Source organism: Thermobia domestica, chromosome 13 (assembly GCF_964235325.1).
Source record: "Thermobia domestica chromosome 13, izTheDome1.hap1.1, whole genome shotgun sequence".
Classification (NCBI taxonomy): Eukaryota; Metazoa; Arthropoda; class Insecta; order Zygentoma; family Lepismatidae; genus Thermobia; species Thermobia domestica.
Window position 1 is genome coordinate 71,633,063 of NC_137466.1, and position 19,198 is coordinate 71,652,260.

The window sequence follows — 19,198 nt, forward strand, 5'->3', positions numbered from 1 at the left end:
TCTTACGTACTTACGTTAGGGACTAGTAATACCTTAAATTCAGCTTTTATACGTATATAGTGCACTACACACTTATATAGAAATTATAGTACATTTTTACAAATTATTGTAAGAGCAAACCTGTTCTGTCAAATGCAACAGTAGAATGCAGATATTATTTCCTTTCAGTTTGTCGATATGAATAAAACTGTTTTGTAATTTGTTATTTTAAACACTTTTCATCGTAACTTACACAATAATTTCTTGTTGTTACATCCGTTTATGTGTTAATTGAGATTATATTCAATATATAATCCTTTTTAACTTCTTAACAGTGGAAACCTAATTGTTATGTTTCTTCGTCTTAGTTAGCGGAAATGGTGAACCTTCATTTTCTCAGCCTTCTTGAAGCCTTGCTAGAGTGTAACTCGACTGTTTTGAGTAGATTGTTACCTGTATGGAGTCCAGTACTTTTCGCTTACCATACACAGGTAAATTGTAGGAATTTATTTTAATTATATATTAACAATGTATGAAAAACAATTAACAATGCATGAAAATTACTAACCGATATTTCATACAACAAAAATTAAGCTATGAGCGTGAGAAGTTACCTTCAATATGCTGATTAAAGAAAAAAATAAGGGATTCGTTTCGGGAAAAATGAGCGGCCTTGCATTGCAAGTCGGCAGGTCCCACGACAAGCTATCCCTATTGAATTCTTTTCCAGTCAATACTGGGATGGTACATTAAAAAGTAGAGTTTGCTGAAATGTCCTTCCTTTTTCATGACTATTGTTTCCAATGTAAAATTGTCGTCTCAAATTTTCTTAAATAAATAAATGGAGTGGGACGTTCCCGGTAACTCAATGTATATACCTAGGTATACAAAATAACTTTCATGTACACTTCTGTTTTGTGGAACGTTTCCCTCTCAGTTAGTTATAATTGTCCCGGGTGATTGAGTGAAGGAAGCTAAAAATTAATGCCACCAATTTATAGAATTGCAACAGTTTTTTTAATAGATAGTGTTCATTTCTAAATAACAGGTGTATAATAATACAAATTATTGTCTTTGTATAGAAATCGCAACGAAGTTGCTTATCATTTGTACCTAATAGGATTTAAAACTATATTCAACGAAATAACAGCAGTTATAGTAAATATGCTTATCATTCTTTGTTGGATAATTCTTAAATCGGATAGTTCAGGTTAACATAACATCAAATTAAGACGTCTAAGATGGGTAGGAAATACATGTGTGTTCCATAGAATTTTAGTTGAGAAAACTTTTGGTTAGACCAAAAAGAAAATAAAGGGGGTAATATATAGCAAGGTTTTCAGAGACGGATATTGACAGATCTCGTTACATTGGGCCCGCTATCAGACTTTTGTTTCTGCCATGATAAAACGTGGGGTTCTGTAGAACGAACAAGATAATTGTACTTCTCATTTTCCAGGCGTTTCTTACTACCAAAAGATGTTAACAAAACAAAAATCAAATCGCACTATTGTGTAACCATTAGCAAAGTTAATTGTTAAGTATATGTTTAGACTAAGGCATGCTAAAGTAAAAGTAAAATATTGATGTTTGTTGATATTTGATTCACTTCGAGACATCAATGTGCTCTGTCATTTTCTTGAAGTACTAATAGTTTAATTGCAATAATCATTCAAATTGTTACCGTATTCAAAAGAAACACATGAATTATTTAATATTGAATATCAATGCAAAATTTGAGGCGGGCAGAATATCGGTAGAATCTATAAAATATCATTTTTTTTCTAATCCTCGAAAAATGTTTTCTAATTATCTGTTCCAGTTACCTGGAAATCTGCAAGTTCGCTTACAAGGATGCCGCAATTACCCACCTAGCACGACAACTCCAAGTTCAACGAATCAACATGTTAGTAATCCTGTTCTGTTGCGATGGCTTCAACGGCTTCAATTTAAAATGGGTCAAATTGAGCTACAGTCGTCGGCTGCTACGCAGTTCTATTCTGTGTAGTATATTGACTATAAACATGTTTATGTATGTGTGTGCTTATGTTAAATACTTTGAAACTAACACGCAACTTACAGTGATCTGAACGTGGCAAAGCATGAGGAAAGAGAATTTGTGTTCTCCTCTCTTTCTGCTCAGAGATACATTAAATCTATTAATTTTCTATTCCATTTGTTGTTGCTAAAATTCCAACTGAAAAAAAAGTCCTTTTTTATGGAAACAATCAGGTCTTGCAAAACTCCTTAATGCCTGCCTTCCTCTCTTACTGTTGAAAGCAACGTTCTCGAATACCCACCAAAGTGTCAGTTTATACTTCAGTATAGGTTATAACGATCCTTTCACGAAATTATCTTGCTGAGAGTAATATAATTTTTTCAAATTAAGATTTTTTTTCAAATGTCTCGATAACAACCAATAATGTGACAGTTTCAAAATATATGAAATTTAATGTTTACAAAATCTATTAAATAAACTAATATTTCATTCAAGATCTATCATATAATACATGTACTTGAATAATGACGTCAGAAGCTGTTCCCTCAGATTTCTGAGCCATATGATAAGATTTGGAAACACCAAGATAAAACAAAAAGTATAGACCAAACTGGATGCACAAATGCTTCCTTTCGGAGTTATAGACTGCCGAAAACATGAAAAACTGAACTTTAAAGGTCCATAGTTCCAAAACTATGGAACCTACCATAGGCGGGTCAAGACTTCACTTAGGAACTAGTATGTGCTCTATCCAAATATCTGTGTGTCAGAATCCTCTGGTACTTTCGTAAGAATTTTTATAGAAGTTATTGGTGAGTACTTCAAATTATGTGCCCGTAGCCAAACTCCCTATAGAAAAATTGTTTTGTGAGTACCTTAGGATTCTGAAACATGTACTTTTGGATAGCGCATATATTAGTTCCTAAGTGAAGTCTTAACTTGAGTACGGAAAGTCCCATAGTTTTGTGGTTATGGACCTTTAAAGTTCATTTTTTCATGTTTTCGGCAGCCTATAACTCCGAAAGGAAGCATTTGTGCACCCAGGTTGGTCTATACTTTTTGTCTTATCTTGGTGTCAGGAATCACCTCCCAAATGTTGTTGGTGTTGTTTTGAAACACCCTGTATATAAACGTGAACTTTTATAAGCATATAATTTATGAAAGTGACAGCTTGCCACTTCCTACAACACTGGTCGTTAATTTCATATTGTGAAGATATTGCAGAAATCAAGCAAACACAATTTTTATGGTTGAGTCACAAATTGTCATCAAACTCATTGAAAACACTTCGTGGGTTTTAATGGAAAACCAATCCAAGTCAGCTATTACAACTAGGAATGGCCACATTTTCCGGAAAAACGGAAAGTATTTTTTCCTAAAACCGGAAAACTGAAAATTTTCAGGAAAAGCGGAAAACTGAAAATCTCCGGAAAAGCAGAAAACGGAAAATTTTCAAGAAAAGCGGGAAACTGAAAATCTCCGGAAAAGCAGAAAACGGAAAATTTTCAAGAAAAGCGAAAACGAGAAATTTTCCGAAAAAGCGGAAAACGCAGTCCCTAATACAACATCCCTCTGAAAATTATGAGAACAACGAAAACACATCATTTCCTTCATTTTGTACTCACTGTAAGTGGCGTATATAAATTTTAGCTTACAGTTAGCAAATGGTAAGCAAGAATTTCCAGCTACGACATCTAAAGGTATCTCTGTTTATTTGAAGAATTTTATTGTATTTTTTTTTTTTTCTTTTGTGCGTTACTGAAAGTGTTAGAATCACTATGTTAAGGAAATTCCATATATGTGAGTTGTAATTATGTTTGCAATGTTATTAGATAATACATACAGCCTTGTTTTAAAACACCTGGCTACCCATCTGTCTTCGAGAAGTTCTGAATTATCGTCCATAGATCGGATTAAAGAAATGTAATCTTGTATATGATTAATAGAGGAAATAACAGACTTTGTGTCACACCGATTCCCCCGTAGGCTCAATATCAATGATATACAAAGGGTTAAAAAATACATAATAATGTATAATGGTAATACTGTTGTCTGTTTAACTGTGTCTTTCAACTACCAACATTTAATTATAATTTTCAAAAGTCACATGATTTAGGAATTACACAAAGCTGAGGACAGTTTTGTTTAAGGTAGTAACATTATATTGATTAAAATTTTGTTCATAAAAGTGAAGAAAATTTTAATATAGGAACGTTCGTATATCGAAAAGAATAAATAATCCCAATGTACGTACTAGAAGAAACTTACTTTTGTATTAATAACATATGCTTCCTCAATTGTATATGTACTGATTTTACTTTACTTTTAAATGTATACTTACTTGTCAGATTTGCTTTCGTAGAAACCAATAATTAATAATTCACTGGATAAAATGTGAAATTATTTTTAGTGAAATTATCACTTTTCGCTTTCATTTTATTATTATTTAAAATATTATTGGAAATAATTCGGCGCCTATGGACCACCCTGATACGTCTTGTCCACGTTTTTGTATTAAAAATATCGTAATATATCCGGGCCTATGTGATATGTTCCAAGCCCTCTCGAGATTCATTATTAGGTTCTTAAAGGAACGAAGTCAGTGTTCGAAGTAGAAAAAAAAAGTAGAGGCGGAATGTTTTATTATGATTTTGACTCAACATACCGGCTATTTAAATATTGTCTTGATCACTGAAAAACCAGAGACGGTATGTCCTCATTACAGATAAACCAGAGGTGGTATGGCATACCACCGCATACCGTCTCACTTCGACCACTGAACAAAGTCGAAGAAAGAACTAAAATTTAAATTTAAAAGTAGAAGTAATATACCCTAACAAAAAATTGTCTAGAAATCGAAAATTTTACAGAAATATTAACTGTTTTAAAAAAAATACACTTTTAATTTAATTTTCCCTTTGCGCCTATAAAACTACTTTTTTTTTTTTTTTTACATATATATACTATATTTTTTCGATACACAACGTTATTTTATGATAAACAAAAGAGAAGGCCACGATAACAAATTAAAAAAAAAATAAGATTAAGGAAGCTGAGTACACAACGTTCAAAGTATATGTATATACCACATATAACGTATATGTTATACAGTTATGATTATTTAATTTACAAATCACAAAAGATTATTCTTTTAATCTTGTAGTTGCTTGAAGTATGAAATGTTTTCAATCTTGAATAAAAATATATCATGTGATTTTTGTAATTTATGACTTGTAGCAGAATTTAAATAGAATGTAAAACTACATTTAATTGCATTTGAATAATATATGTAGTTGTTTCCTGGAGCCTTTTATTTTTAAGTATATACATATATCTTTCACTTAATACCAGAATGAACTCAACATTTAAACCTAAGGAAATTGATATCGAGTGGAAAAGTAGATACAGAATTTCGGATTTCAAAATTCGCTTTAAATATACGTATATTTTTCCAAAGATTGTTACCAAAGATTTCTTAAATACTGTTGGCACAAATGATTGGTGCTACGGATAAATGAAGGTTGACTTTTATTCTTAAAAAAATATGAAAATATCGCTGATATACAAAAGCTTTGTGTGTATATATGTTTACGGGAACTAAACATGAGTAATCACACCGCATTTGTAACATTTGAGAAAAAAATGAAACGTTTGGATGACCATAAATATAATTCCAAACTGTTTCAAAAAATCTTTTTATTCTGTGTTTGTATTAAATTTAAAGAAAAATAATTAAATGCATTTTCAATATACGTTATTCTGAAAACATATATTTTTGTGAGTAAACAGAAAGTGTATTGTACTACTGTAAAAATAAATAAATAAATAAGGTGATATTATTTTATTATTTCTGATTGCAGTTGATATATATACATAACTTACTTCATTTCCATTTTCGCTTGAAAGTTAAAATAACATTCCCCTACATAATATTTTAAGATATTGCTTTTTGCGTAGCAAACTGCTTCAACACATCTAAATTTGCTTCGCAATTTTCAAGTGGCAGCAAAGAGAAATAGTTATTATTATTATTATTATTATTATTATTATTGTGTATTTTACTAGTTTACACGGACATAAAACAAAGAAAAAAAACTAATTTGTATATATTACAAAAAAGTATGAGAATGAAAATCAAAATACAGAAACTTAGCGACGGTCATATATTTTATATTAAGTATTGACTCTGTTCTATAGAATGTCTAATCTGATAGTTGATTTTAAATGAACTTTTTATTAAGTGGTTAATCCTTAACCCCGTCAAAAATCTGAGAATTGAAATTACGCACTCAACGGAGTGAACTTCGATCTTAATGACAAAAATACAATGACTCAGGTTCACAGTAATTTTCATTTCCTAACTCATATTGTGCTAAATATTACAACTTATTTTTTAAAACTCTAACACCATTACACTTTCTCCATTTTAAATAAAAACACGAATGCGTAACAAGAAAAAAAATATGGACCAATGCTATGAAATTACTCTTAGATTTGTCATTTATGAACTACATACCAGAGATTAGAACAACTGTTATTGAAGATAGGCCGGAGTAAGAGAGTATTTTGCCGATGTCCTGTGTTCTGCAACTGATCTAGTTTCCGAAAAGAAAGCTAGGATCTCATATCTCGATAGCCCATTAAGGATATTTATTACCAGATGAAATAAAATACCGAAGTGGACGTGGCCTCTTTGCCGTCGATTCTACAGGTAATCTCCAGTAATATGATGTGGAGTTTATAATGGCTTGGTTTGTTCCTGAGAACCTAAAAGACAACTGAGGAGAAACTTCACGTTTTATGAAATTTGCCGAAGAGTGGAGTTTCTTTATTTCTATACAGCTGAGGCAAATAGAAACACTTCCTTTATCTCGTGATACTGCAAGGCGTCAGAGGGTATATCTCTGCCAGGATAGCGGTAGTCAAAGAGATCACATCACATACAGTTCTGCATTTTCCAGTGGCGGCTGGTACTATATGTTGCATGGTTGTGCAACCGGATATTTTTTTAATACTAAAGATATTTTTAGGTATTAAAGTAGTGTATCAGTAAAAATTAAACCTTTGCTCTTGAGCGCAAGACAGTATTGATGCATTTCTTAAAAATAAAATAAAATAAAATAAAATAAAAAAAATAAAAATAAAAAACTGAAAGAGAGAGAGAGAGATTTACATTTCCAGTTGCAGCGAGCGTTGCCACTGCAAGCAGTAACGTTGAGCATATAGCGGCGAACGCCTATCTCTTAACATGGGGTGCCTGCTTTGCAGTTGCAGCTCGTTCCGCAACTGGTGTATCGTCAGCTTCTGTAATAGTTACGAATTCCTCCGCTTGGCAGCGCTTGACTCAATTGATAGGGTAACATACAGACGCTTGGAAGAAAGAAGTTATTCACAAAACAAACTTGCAAAGAACAAATACGCGTCTGGTGGTAGTATTGTTTCTTTCTTAATATCGGGGGAGTTTTGCCTCCCAAAGTTGGGTGGTTGTGGTTTTAAATATTCATTATGATTAAAACAGAGGAATTATCAAGATATAAAATAATTCTGTATTTTAATTTTGTGCTCGTATCGGTGCAGTTTTTAAGAATGTTTACTGCCTCAAGAACTGTCCCTATCGGTTCTCTTTCAACCAAGATGTTTTCCTTTTTCCTGGGGGGCGGGGTATTGTCATATTACCAGTCATAAAATCAAGAACCCATGGAACACCAGGAAGTATGTCTAATGAAAAACTGAAGTATAATTGTAATCAACGGTACTTAATACTGTATTTATGATATTTCTTCCCACTCCACCCAGTTAAGTAATTTGTAATTAATTTCTCATCAATACTTTTTATGGCCATGCTAAAGAAGATGATGAGAATGAATGAAATGTTGGAATGAAGAAAGTGGGAGGAAACACACGTACACGGTGTTCGTCCAACACGAAGCCCACTTGACGCGACCTGGGATCGAACCAGGGGCCGCAAGTAATTTAGAATATAGGAAATAATTTGTGATACTGAAAGAATAATAATCTTACTATGCACATATTATTTTTGTGTTTAAGAGGATGCTTGATTTTGTTTTCACAAAATTTCTCCAATTTAACACATTGTTACAGTTAAGAACTGAAATAAAGAAGGCACAATAGTCGAACATACATGAATGAATGGTAAACCAAATCAAATCAAATGACCATTAATAATAGCAGAAATATCTAGTCCTTGCAATCGCAGTTCGTTCTTTTTTTCTACTTTGAGATATAAACCTACCATTCCCAAAAGAGCAATTTCTATATGCAAGATATTTTAAGCATCAAATTCAGTGATTTCGAATTCACAGTTAATTTCCATCGATTGAAAATTATTAAATCATTCCAAATATTAATATTTAGTAAATCATGTCTTGAGGGAGAAAAAGTCCTACCACTGGTCTAATTCCTAGCTCTGTGTCTTTCATGCATATGACCCCGTGTTCGATTTCCGGCGAAAAGCATTAAAAAAAAAATAATCTCAAACCATTCACTTTCAATAATCATCTGTCTTCTTTAGCCTAATTTGTTGGAATGTTAAACTATTTTTTATTATTATTTTCGAAGGAAAACATCTTTGATTTCATGCTTCTTTATAGTAGAACAGCAGACAAAAATACGTGGTTACTGAAAATGGACTTTCTGTACCTTATATTCATACAAAGAAATGCTAACAAAATGCGTATTGTCGGAGGAGAGACGTGTTTCTGTACCCTAAAGAGAATAAAGCGGAAAATATTTGCGGTAGCGATGCTTTTTATTCAGAAAAAACTTGGCGAGCAGCATTTCAGATTTCAATGAAGTCATAGAAAAATTTGAAGCTCGAAAAGAACGAAGAAAGATCTTTTATTTTAAAATAATGCATAGTTTATTTGATTAAAAAATTTTTGTTTAACTGGTTGCTTGAATATATGCAATTTCCTTGCTCTTTTTCTTCTTTTGGGATTAACGCCATCATTCATGGCTTACAGCACATACTATATATTCGATTTATCTCTTGTTCAATAACACGAGTATAGAAGTTTTGTACCTGAGTATATAAGTAGTTTATGAACGTACATTGATAGTGGTTGTTTCAAATAAAGAAAATAGCTTATATATTAAATCAATATTAGAGAATGCACTTTAATCAATATATATACAAATATAGCTTAAAAAGACTTTCCTCTTCATATTTCGTGAATATTTTTTGGATAAAACTCAAGAACGCTGGGGGAGGGAAACACTTGCGCGTATCTAAATACCTTTGATATTGCAACCGGTGCTTCTACAGATTACGAACCGCTACTGGCATTTTCCCAAGAAAATGTGACTCACGATTAGAGATGTTATCTTGAGTGACGAGCGCATATTTTTTTCTTCAACTTACGGTCCTGTTATTGTGTACCGCCCGAAATGAGCGACACATAACGCACGATACGTGTACCATAGGAGATTCTCTGATAGAATATCTGTGTCCGCTTGAGGATTTATATCCTTCTGTGACCTGGAGTAATTCATCATATAGAGGGAAAATTTAGAACTGCACAGTATTCAAACTCTAGGAAGTAATGCAGCCAGCTGTTCATATCACCTCTTTCACCATAACAGATCTAAGATTCAAATAATGTCTCGATTGGTTCAAAGATCACTTGCAGGAGAAGTAAATCTTAATGTTGAGATAGGCCTTCGAGAGGCGGTAATCTAAACCCGATTAATAACATTTGGTCGGAAGTTAAGAGAACAATGAGAGACAGGTAGCTCTCATCACTTCCAATCACACACACAATAGTTTGTGATAGTAAATAGAGTGCATCTAAGAAGTCAGCAAAAAGCCAGAAGTGCGAGCGAATGCTTGTGAAAAGCATGTCTCTATAATTTAATAGAACCAACTTCCGTTTGAGGTTCCAATAAGGCTATTAAATGAATGTTAAATGAAAATCTAACGTTGCCATTTACTTGGATCTACAACATAAAGTAAATGGAGGCATGTTCGACACGTTAGTGTAAAAGGCAGTAACTTGATTCACTTATGTTGTGGGTTCAAGTAAATTGCAACGTTGCATTTTCATTTAACATTGGGTTCATAAATAGTGTACAGTCCAAACGGCTCGTCCGATTTTTTTTTTTTTTTTTAAATCCTTCACTAGATTGAGAACATCATATTTGGAGGTTTCCCCTTTACATTTTGTTGTAACCCTCATAATAAGAGGTACCCTATGTCAGGGGACTTTTGAGACACTCTGTATATAAACAGGATGTACCGACAAGCTTCAGATACGTGTTTACAATCTCAGCACAAAAAGAAAGTTTATCTGCGACTTTGATCGAAAACCTGCCTTTCGACCAATTCCACTAATTAACCTTAATTTGGTCCTATCTCCGTGATTAGCCGTTTCTGACCAAATTGCAGTTTTTATTGTGGTTCCCAACACAAAGTTCATCGGTTTATTTCCGGAACCCCTATTTATAATATTTCTCGATGGTTTATACTCTATGAAGATCAATAATGTAAGGAAAGTAATAGTAAACCAATATCTTTGCGTTGAGTAGAAAGAATGATGAGGGTGGAATCTATTCTTGACACGCTAAATTGATGTTAGAAAAACTCGCTATCCAGTATTGTTTGTTTTTTGGCGATGAATGATGTAACCGGAAATAATGAATTTCTCTCTCTTCCGGTCTGAATAGGGGGTTAGTGGAAGATAAATCCAAGCTTGTACAGAATGGAGGATAAATAAAATGAATGAATGAATAAGTACATAGAAGAGTCGACACTGCATAAGGAGTTTCAGATACAGATCTAAAAGATAAAATATGGCCAAAATGACAAAAAATTGGACTTGACTCCCTTGTGCAATGACACGCCATTCATTGCTAATCATTTGTTCTGCTGTTTTACAAGTTGTCCTCAGGTTTTAGCTGCAAAGTTCTCCATTGAGGAAAAAACAATTGATAGCATTATTATTATTATTATTATTATTATTATTATTATTATTATTATTATTATGTACCAGGTATTTTTCTTTAACGGAGAAATTTTGAGCTACGATCTGAGAATGACTTGTAAAACTGTAGAACAATTAGTAATAAATGAACCATTTGTCTAACAATTTCGCAAGAAATATTTTATATTACAATCACTATTGACTCCTGAAAATGTACGACTGTATCTTTGTAACGAAGTCGTATCATCAGTTTTTGTCATCAATTGCCAGAAAATTGAAAGCTTATTTTTTTCCCTGTCATGTCCCTTGCAATCCTGATTTTTTTATTTACTCTCCGATTTTATTTTTATTTTGTCTTATTATTCTTTTTGACTTAAGAAATAAAATACAACCTTCAATTTATTTGCGGATATCATATTTAGAGAATTATGGATGAAAAATTTTCCGTGCATCAGGTTTGAAATACGTATGTAAAATACAAAATGGCATTAATTGAAAACATCATAGTGATCTACATATTTTAGAAAGTCAAAACACATCACTAAAGCAGAAGGAGGATTTATTGCAAATAGTTTGTTTCGGCAAGAATAAAACAGCCTACGTGGCTGAGCTTCGTTTATCGTGATAGCCCCTGCAAGTACTCTACAAGAAATGTGCATAGCTTCTTGACAACAGATGAAAGTACCATAGAAAAAGCGGAAAGTGATTTAGACAAGTTCAAAGAATACTGACATGAAAACCCAGCCATTTTGAATCATCCGGAGTAATTATATTAATCTTAAAATATGATGTACACAAATGTTACCACCAGGCCTGAAAGGGTTAATATTGTTTACAAATTTCAACCTTTTCTCCCCGTTCCTCTTTTATATTCCCCCTTTTTGTTTTTATCACATCACGTACACTATAATACTATTTCTTGTTAAATAATATTAAAATCAGTTTCTTTTCATTTTATTAATCATCCGGTCTTGCTCTTTTTCTCCAAATTTTGCTTACATATCCTCATTATTCCATTTACTCATATTTTTAATATTTACGTTTGATGAGTGGCAGCCTTCCATGTATATTATGTTCTCGTAATGCTGTGTAAAGGAAGGGGGTCAACTGGGACTTTCTTTAAACATACATTACACTTACATGTATCTTCTTTGTATATTTACTTGCTTATACATTCAGTTCTTTGCTTTACACCTTTCCTTTTTCATCATACATTTCCCTCTTTTCGTCACCTTTCCATCCCTGTCCATCTGAGTATTTAGCCTTATTGTAATATGAGAGAGATAGTAGAGGATAGGTAGATAGACAGATATAATTATTTTAGGAAACAAACCATACAAGGTAGACAAAACTTTTTTTTTTTTTTTTTTTTGTACTGATACCAGAAATGACTAGTAGAGACCTATGATACATAGGATCCTAATACAAGATAGTGTGACTAAATTATGTAGCACTGCGAATATCATGGAAACGGGTTGTCCAAGATGGATTGTATTGGAAAGTATTGGAAAGCCCTTCGTCTAGCACTGGATCGACAGTTGTTGATAATGGTATTTCAAATATAAATAATCCTCACTTTTATTCATATGATCCTAGTACTCATTCTGGATATCTGAGCATCAAGGCAGATTTTCATGCAAGCATCCATTGCGTTCTTTGTTTGCGACGTCATTGAATAACCAATTGAGGAAGTTGTTTAAGTATGGTTATACGTGTAACACAACTTTCTGTTGGCTACATATAGAAATCGCAAGCAACGGACGCTTGCATGAAAATCCGCCCTCATTCTTGGTATATCACGCGTGAGCGTGCGTTGTTGTGTATGTTTATTATTATTATTATTATTATTATTATTATTATTATTATTATTATTATTATTATTATTATTATTATTATTATTATTATTCAGGGTATAACAAATGGTTCTGCGAACCCGTGTCTCCCACCAGAGATGGAGTGGGTCAGTGGGTCAAGTTTTCTGAGTGGGTCAGTGGGTCGTGGGTCAACAGCATGTGACCCACTGTGACCCACCACCCACCGTGACCCACTGCGACCCACCACCCACCATGACCCACTGCGACCCACCACCCACCATGACCCACTGTGACCCACCACCCACCATGACCCACTGCGACCCACCACCCACCATGACCCACTGCGACCCTCTCTGCTCACTGCATTGTAGAGAGTATCTTCTAAAGACTGGTAAATTTGTCTCCGTTTTACTTCCAAGACCTTCATTTCCCTTTCTTTTCCACTTGTTTCTGTCTACTTACCTGAGGTGAGTATATCTAACCAAGTGAAAAAAGAACTTCGGACACTTTTGGATATTGATATTTTTAATAGTAATAATAGCAATAGGACTTACACTACAACTTGGCTTTCGAGACCTGTGGGCTTTTAGAGCTAACTACTGGAAAATATATATTTTACCAAAAATTGAATGTAACTATGTGTGCCTGATCATCACGGTCAAATTGCAAAGTCAAATGAAATTACTTTTGGTATATAGTTAGGCCTTAATCCAAATTGGGATGTTATATTGCTTTTATTATAATGCATAATATCCTAAGGAGGTAGTGAGGATCCGAATTTTTGCGGAAAAAAATGAGTATCTCGCAAGCCGTTAAACTTACGGAGCTGAAATTCAGTGTATTAACTCTTTATTGAAAATAAACAGAATGTGTTCCAGTATTTTTTTAAATTCTCCTTTATGTTGGGGGGAGGGGCACTTTCTATATATGGAAAATTGGTAGTGTGTTGGTTTGTAAAAATGATCGAAAACGATCGATATTATTTCAGAAAAAAAATCAGAAACAAAAAATACAGTGCTTGGCTTCATATATCCATTGCTTTCTGCTATAACAATTGCTGAAGCTTATGTTTATTATATGGAGGGCTCACAACACAGGGCAATCAACCCATAAAGTTGTAAGAAAAATAGGCATAAAATTTGTACTGTAAGCTGAATTACACGGAAATTTGAAGTTCGGATTGTACGCATAATTGTATGGAAAATTTTACACTTTTTTCCCCTTCACGTTTGTCTACTTACTTTGATTTGGAACTTTGAAATTTCATCCTTTTTCCCACTGAAAAGTATTGATAATTCAACAAGGAAATAATTATACTATGAAAATTTAATTGAAATTCATCGTAATTTGGCACATGGTAAACAGCAGTGTGGTAATTGAAGTTGAAGAAGGAGGGAAATTCCCATTCACCTCTGAATACTTTCCAGAAACCTCGATCCCTTTCGCTTTCTAGGCGGGGGAGGGAACTTGGTAATGGTATCAAACCTTCATGTGTAATTTCAAAAATTAAATTTATAAACAAATAAGAAATCATCAGTTTATCAGGCTTTAATTGATAATTTATTCAAAAGATTCCCTATGAAAGGCGTGGTAGATGAAGTTTCTGTTCTACATGGGTCGACATTGCCAACTGACATGGTCGATATGGAAAACATGTTGTATGGTGATAGAGAGATGATACTTCTTACTGAGTATTTCAAAACTGACCAAGAAAAATAGTTATCAGACTTAATTCTAACAAGCAGATTGTCGCTGAAGAGTTGCAGAAATCGGGTAGAAGTATCATCAATTTCCACGACAGAGTGCGAACGGGGATTTTACTTATGAATTTACAGATGACTGATATTAGAAATAGATTAAGTGCTCAAACATTGTCTAACTTGTTGCTCATCAATGTTAATGGCCCACCGCTAGACAAGCTCAAAGTAGACAAGCTAGTTATTTCTTGGCTGAAGGATGGACATCATTCCACTGCGGATGATTTGCCGCCAAAAAGTTACCAATAGGAAATAAATCCGATTTCAGATTTGTTTTAAGGTGGAAAATTACGAGTTACGGAAAATGTATACTTGTAAAATGTATGATTTGGAACATGGAATATTAGAAGTCTTTATAGGGCAGGCGCGTTAAAATCTGTAACGAGTGAGTTAGAGAAATACAGGATGGATTTAGTAGGAGTTCAGGAAGTTAGGTGGGAAGGAAATGGATCTGAGAATTCCGGAAATTTTACGTTCTTTCACGGGGAAGGAAATAAAAATCACCAGTTAGGAACAGGGTTTTTCGTTCACAAACGAATATTACCAGCAATTAAACGGGTTGAATTTGTTACTGACAGACTTTCTTTTATTACTCTTAAGGGACGGTGGTGTGATATTATTGTTTTAAATGTACATGCTCCAACTGAAGATAAGGGTGACGATATAAAAGATATAAAAGAAGTGGAACGGATATTTGACCAACTCCCGCGATACCATATGAAGATTCTATTAGGGGATTTCAATGCGAAGGTAGGACGAGAGGATATTTTCAAACCGATTATAGGGAACGAAAGTTTGCATAAGGAAAGTAATGACAACGGTGTTAGACTTGTAAACTTTGCAACATCCAAAAACCTAATCGTGAAGAGTACAAAATTCCCACATCGCGACATTCATAAATACACTTGGACATCACCAGACGGAAAAACACATAATCAAATTGATCACGTTTTAGTAGATAGAAGAAGACAATCTAGCATAATTGACGTCCGGTCGTTTAGAGGGGCTGATTGTGACACTGATCACTACCTGGTAGTAGCGATAATACGGGAGAGATTATCGTTGAATAAAGGTAATATTCATTGTCCGAAAACGGAGAGATTTAATTTAAAGAAATTAGAAGAGAGCCAGGTAAGAGAGGAATAACAGATTGAAGTTTCGAATAGATTCGCTGTTTTAGAAGACTCGGAGTGCACTAGTGTTGAGGATACTTGGATTGAAATTAGAGATAGCATTAAAAGTTCAGCAATAGAAAAATTGGGACACGCGGAAATACGTAGGAACAAACCATGGTTCGACCAAGAATGCATTAAACTAGCAGAGAAGAGAAAACAGGCAAAATTACGGTGGCTACAAAATCCGAATGAAACAAGTACACAAAATTTCGCAGATACCATTCGGGAAACTTCCAAAACTTTTAGAACAAAGAAACGGGATTTTTTGAAAGCTAAAATTAAGGAACTTGAAGATAATAGTAAAAATAAAAATATTCGGGACATGTATAAGGGGATCAGCGAATATAAGAAAGGCTATCAACCTCGTGCTTATATATTAAAGAAATCTGACGGAACAGTTCTCACCGATACGGATAGCCTCTTAAATAGATGGAAAGATCTCTTTGACGATTTGCTGAACACGCAGCCAAAAACTAATGTGCGTGGAGAAAAGGAGATACACACCGCAGAACCGTATATTCCAGAACCCAATCGAATAGAAGTGGAAGCCGCTATAAAGAAATTGAAGAAACACAAATCTCCGGGTGTAGATGAAATTCCGGCTGAGTTAATTTTAGCTGGAGGCAAAAAATTGTGGAACAAGATACACAAACTCATTCTCCTTATCTGGAAAAAGGAAGAATTGCCACAAGAGTGGGAAGAATCAATCATTGTTCCAATTCACAAGAAAGGCGACAAAACTGACTGTAATAATTATCGAGGCATTTCTCTTCTGTCAACATCCTATAAAATCCTTTCAAATATTCTGTTAGCAAGTTTGACCCCATACGCAGATGAAATTATTGGAGATTATCAGTGCGGATTTAGACGAAATCGATCAACTATCGACCAAATATTTACCATTCGCCAAATACTCGAAAAGAAGTGGGAATACAATACCCCGGTACATCAACTATTTATTGATTTTAGAAAGGCTTACGACTCGGTTAGGAGAGAAACATTATACAACGTTCTTACAGAACTTGGAATACCGAGAAAGCTAATTAGATTAATTAAGACATGTTTAAGTGAATCCCAAAGTAAAGTCCGGGTAGGAAATTTTTTGTCCACGAGCTTCCACGTCGAAAATGGCCTCAAACAAGGAGATGCGTTGTCGCCATTATTATTTAACTTTGTGCTGGAATACGCCATAAGGAAAATCAAAGATAGCAACCGGAGTCTAGAGTTGAACGGCATTCACCAGGTTATGGCATATGCTGATGATGTAAATTTAATAGGGGATGATAGGAGAACAGTAGAAATAAATGCAGAGATCTTATTAAACGCTTGCAGGGACATGGGTTTAGAAGTAAATGCAGAGAAAACTAAATACATGGAAGTGCGTCGGGACCGTAATACGGCAAATTGTGGAGGCGTTAAAATATGAAATAATGCTTTTGATAAAGTGGATACTTTCAAATATTTAGGATCAATATTAACAGACGAAAATCATATTCACGAAGAAATTAAATGTCGACTAAAAGCAGGGAATTCGTGTTACTATTCGGTTCAAAATCTCTTGTCGTCGCGAATTCTGTCGAGGAATTTGAAGCTTAAAATATATAAAACGATAATCATGGCTGTTGTTCTGTATGGTTGTGAAACATGGTCGCTTACTCTGAGGGAAGAACATAGACTGAAAGTATTTGAGAACAGGATCCTGAGAAGAATATTCGGACCCAAGAGGAACGAGAATGGGGAATGGCGGAAGCTTCATAACGAGGAACTACATAATATATATGGTTTACCCAACATTGTTAGGGTCGTCAAGTCTAGGAGGCTTAGGTGGGCAGGTCATGTAGCTAGAATGGAAGAAAGTAGAAACGCTTTCAAAGTCTTGACTGGTAGACCCATAGGAAAACAACCATTAGGAAGACCTAGGCGCAGATGGGAGGACAATATTAAGATGGATCTCGCAGAGATAGGAATACAAAGTAGAAACTGGATGCAATTAGCTAAGGATAGAAGTCAGTGGAGAGCTTTTGTGAACGCGGCACTGAACCTCCGGGTTCCATAGGCCATAGAGTTAGTTAGTTAGTTAGTTATGATAATTTAATTGAAATTCATCGTAATTTGGCACATGGTAAACAGCAGTGTGGTAATTGAAGTTGAAGAAGGAGGGAAATTCCCATTCACCTCTGAATACTTTCCAGAAACCTCGTTCCCTTTCGCTTTCTAGGCGGGGGAGGGAACTTGGTAATGGTATCAAACCTTCATGTGTAATTTCAAAAATTAAATTTATAAACAAATAAGAAATCATCAGTTTATCAGGCTTTAATTGATAATTTATTCAAAAGATTCCCTATGAAAGGCGTGGTAGATGAAGTTTCTGTTCTACATGGGTCGACATTGCCAACTGACATGGTCGATATGGAAAACATGTTGTATGGTGATAGAGAGATGATACTTCTTACTGACAAGTAAACCTTACGTTTGGGTGAATCGAGTTGCTGACTGAGACACACATGAAAAAGTAGTACTAAATGTGATTAGTATTTCAGTGAAGTTTTAGGTGCGAAGCTCCAGGGGTTTAGGAGATACAGCTACCAGAATATCACATGGAAGTACAGAATAGTCTTCATACAGTTGGAGGTAAAAGCTCTGTAAGACCTCTTGTAACGACAAAAGGTGCATAACAAATATATGGGTACATATTAGGACTAGGGGGAAGTCATATAGTAAGGGTATATCTGACGGCGGCCATCTTGAAATCCGCCATTTTGAATCAAGCTTAAGTTTTTAAAATAGGAATAGGGTCATGTGATACATGATTTAAGACTCAAATTTAATCAGAAGAACAATGGTGACGTTAATTTTGATTTACGCGCAATTGGTAAAAAGTTACAGGGAAATTAAATATTGTTGCAGCATATGTATTAGTTCTTTACCCCACCTTGTAAATTTTGTTTTAATGATAATAATTAAATAAAAAGCAGGTGGATAAATATTAGGTCTATGGTAAGAGTTGCATTGATGGCGGCCATGTTCAAATCATCCATTTTGAATCAGACAAAAGTTTTAAACAAAACGCATAACAGTGAGACCTTATTAATAGCAAATTTTACCATAACCATTTTTAACAATTTTTGCTTTATCATTAACCAGCACAAAGTTAAATGGATCGCTTCTTACGACTACTGCTTTGACGGAATTGTTAACGACAAATGTGTCAAGTGTAACTCGATTGCCTGTGTCAGGTGTGCTCACTGTGAGCAGAGCATTTGTGCAAGTCATGCACTCTTTTCTGAATTACATATTGATTGTACTAATTGAGGACTTTTCTGGAAAACACCAAAGACCCAAGTTCAATTATGACTCAGTTCCACTTTGGTCATTTTTATTTAAATTAGCAACTTGTTTATGCGATAACAAATGCTGGTTAATGATAAAGCAAAAATGGTTATACCGTTGGATTTATGGTAAAATTTGCTATTAATAAGGTGTCACTGTTACGCGTTTTGTTTAAAACTTTTATCGGATTCAAAATGACGGATTT

The 19,198-nt window shown here is 34.2% G+C and overlaps 1 protein-coding gene across 10 annotated transcripts in view; it reads left to right on the top strand.

Annotated features, from left to right (window-relative positions):
* Positions 1 to 5,812, top strand: part of unc79 (UNC-79 domain-containing protein) — a 272,091-nt gene extending 266,279 nt beyond the window's left edge. For 9 of the 10 annotated variants that reach the window (XM_081735890.1, XM_081735887.1, XM_081735886.1 and 6 more), the window contains 2 exons: positions 348 to 470; positions 1,802 to 5,812. In XM_081735890.1, the coding sequence (XP_081592016.1) occupies positions 348 to 470; positions 1,802 to 1,987 (309 nt within the window). In that variant the 3' untranslated portion in view covers positions 1,988 to 5,812. Of the gene's footprint in view, positions 1 to 347; positions 471 to 1,801 lie in introns of those variants that run through there. The other variant, XR_014127995.1, reaches the window with a different exon arrangement.
* The last annotated feature ends 13,386 nt before the right edge of the window (positions 5,813 to 19,198 follow it).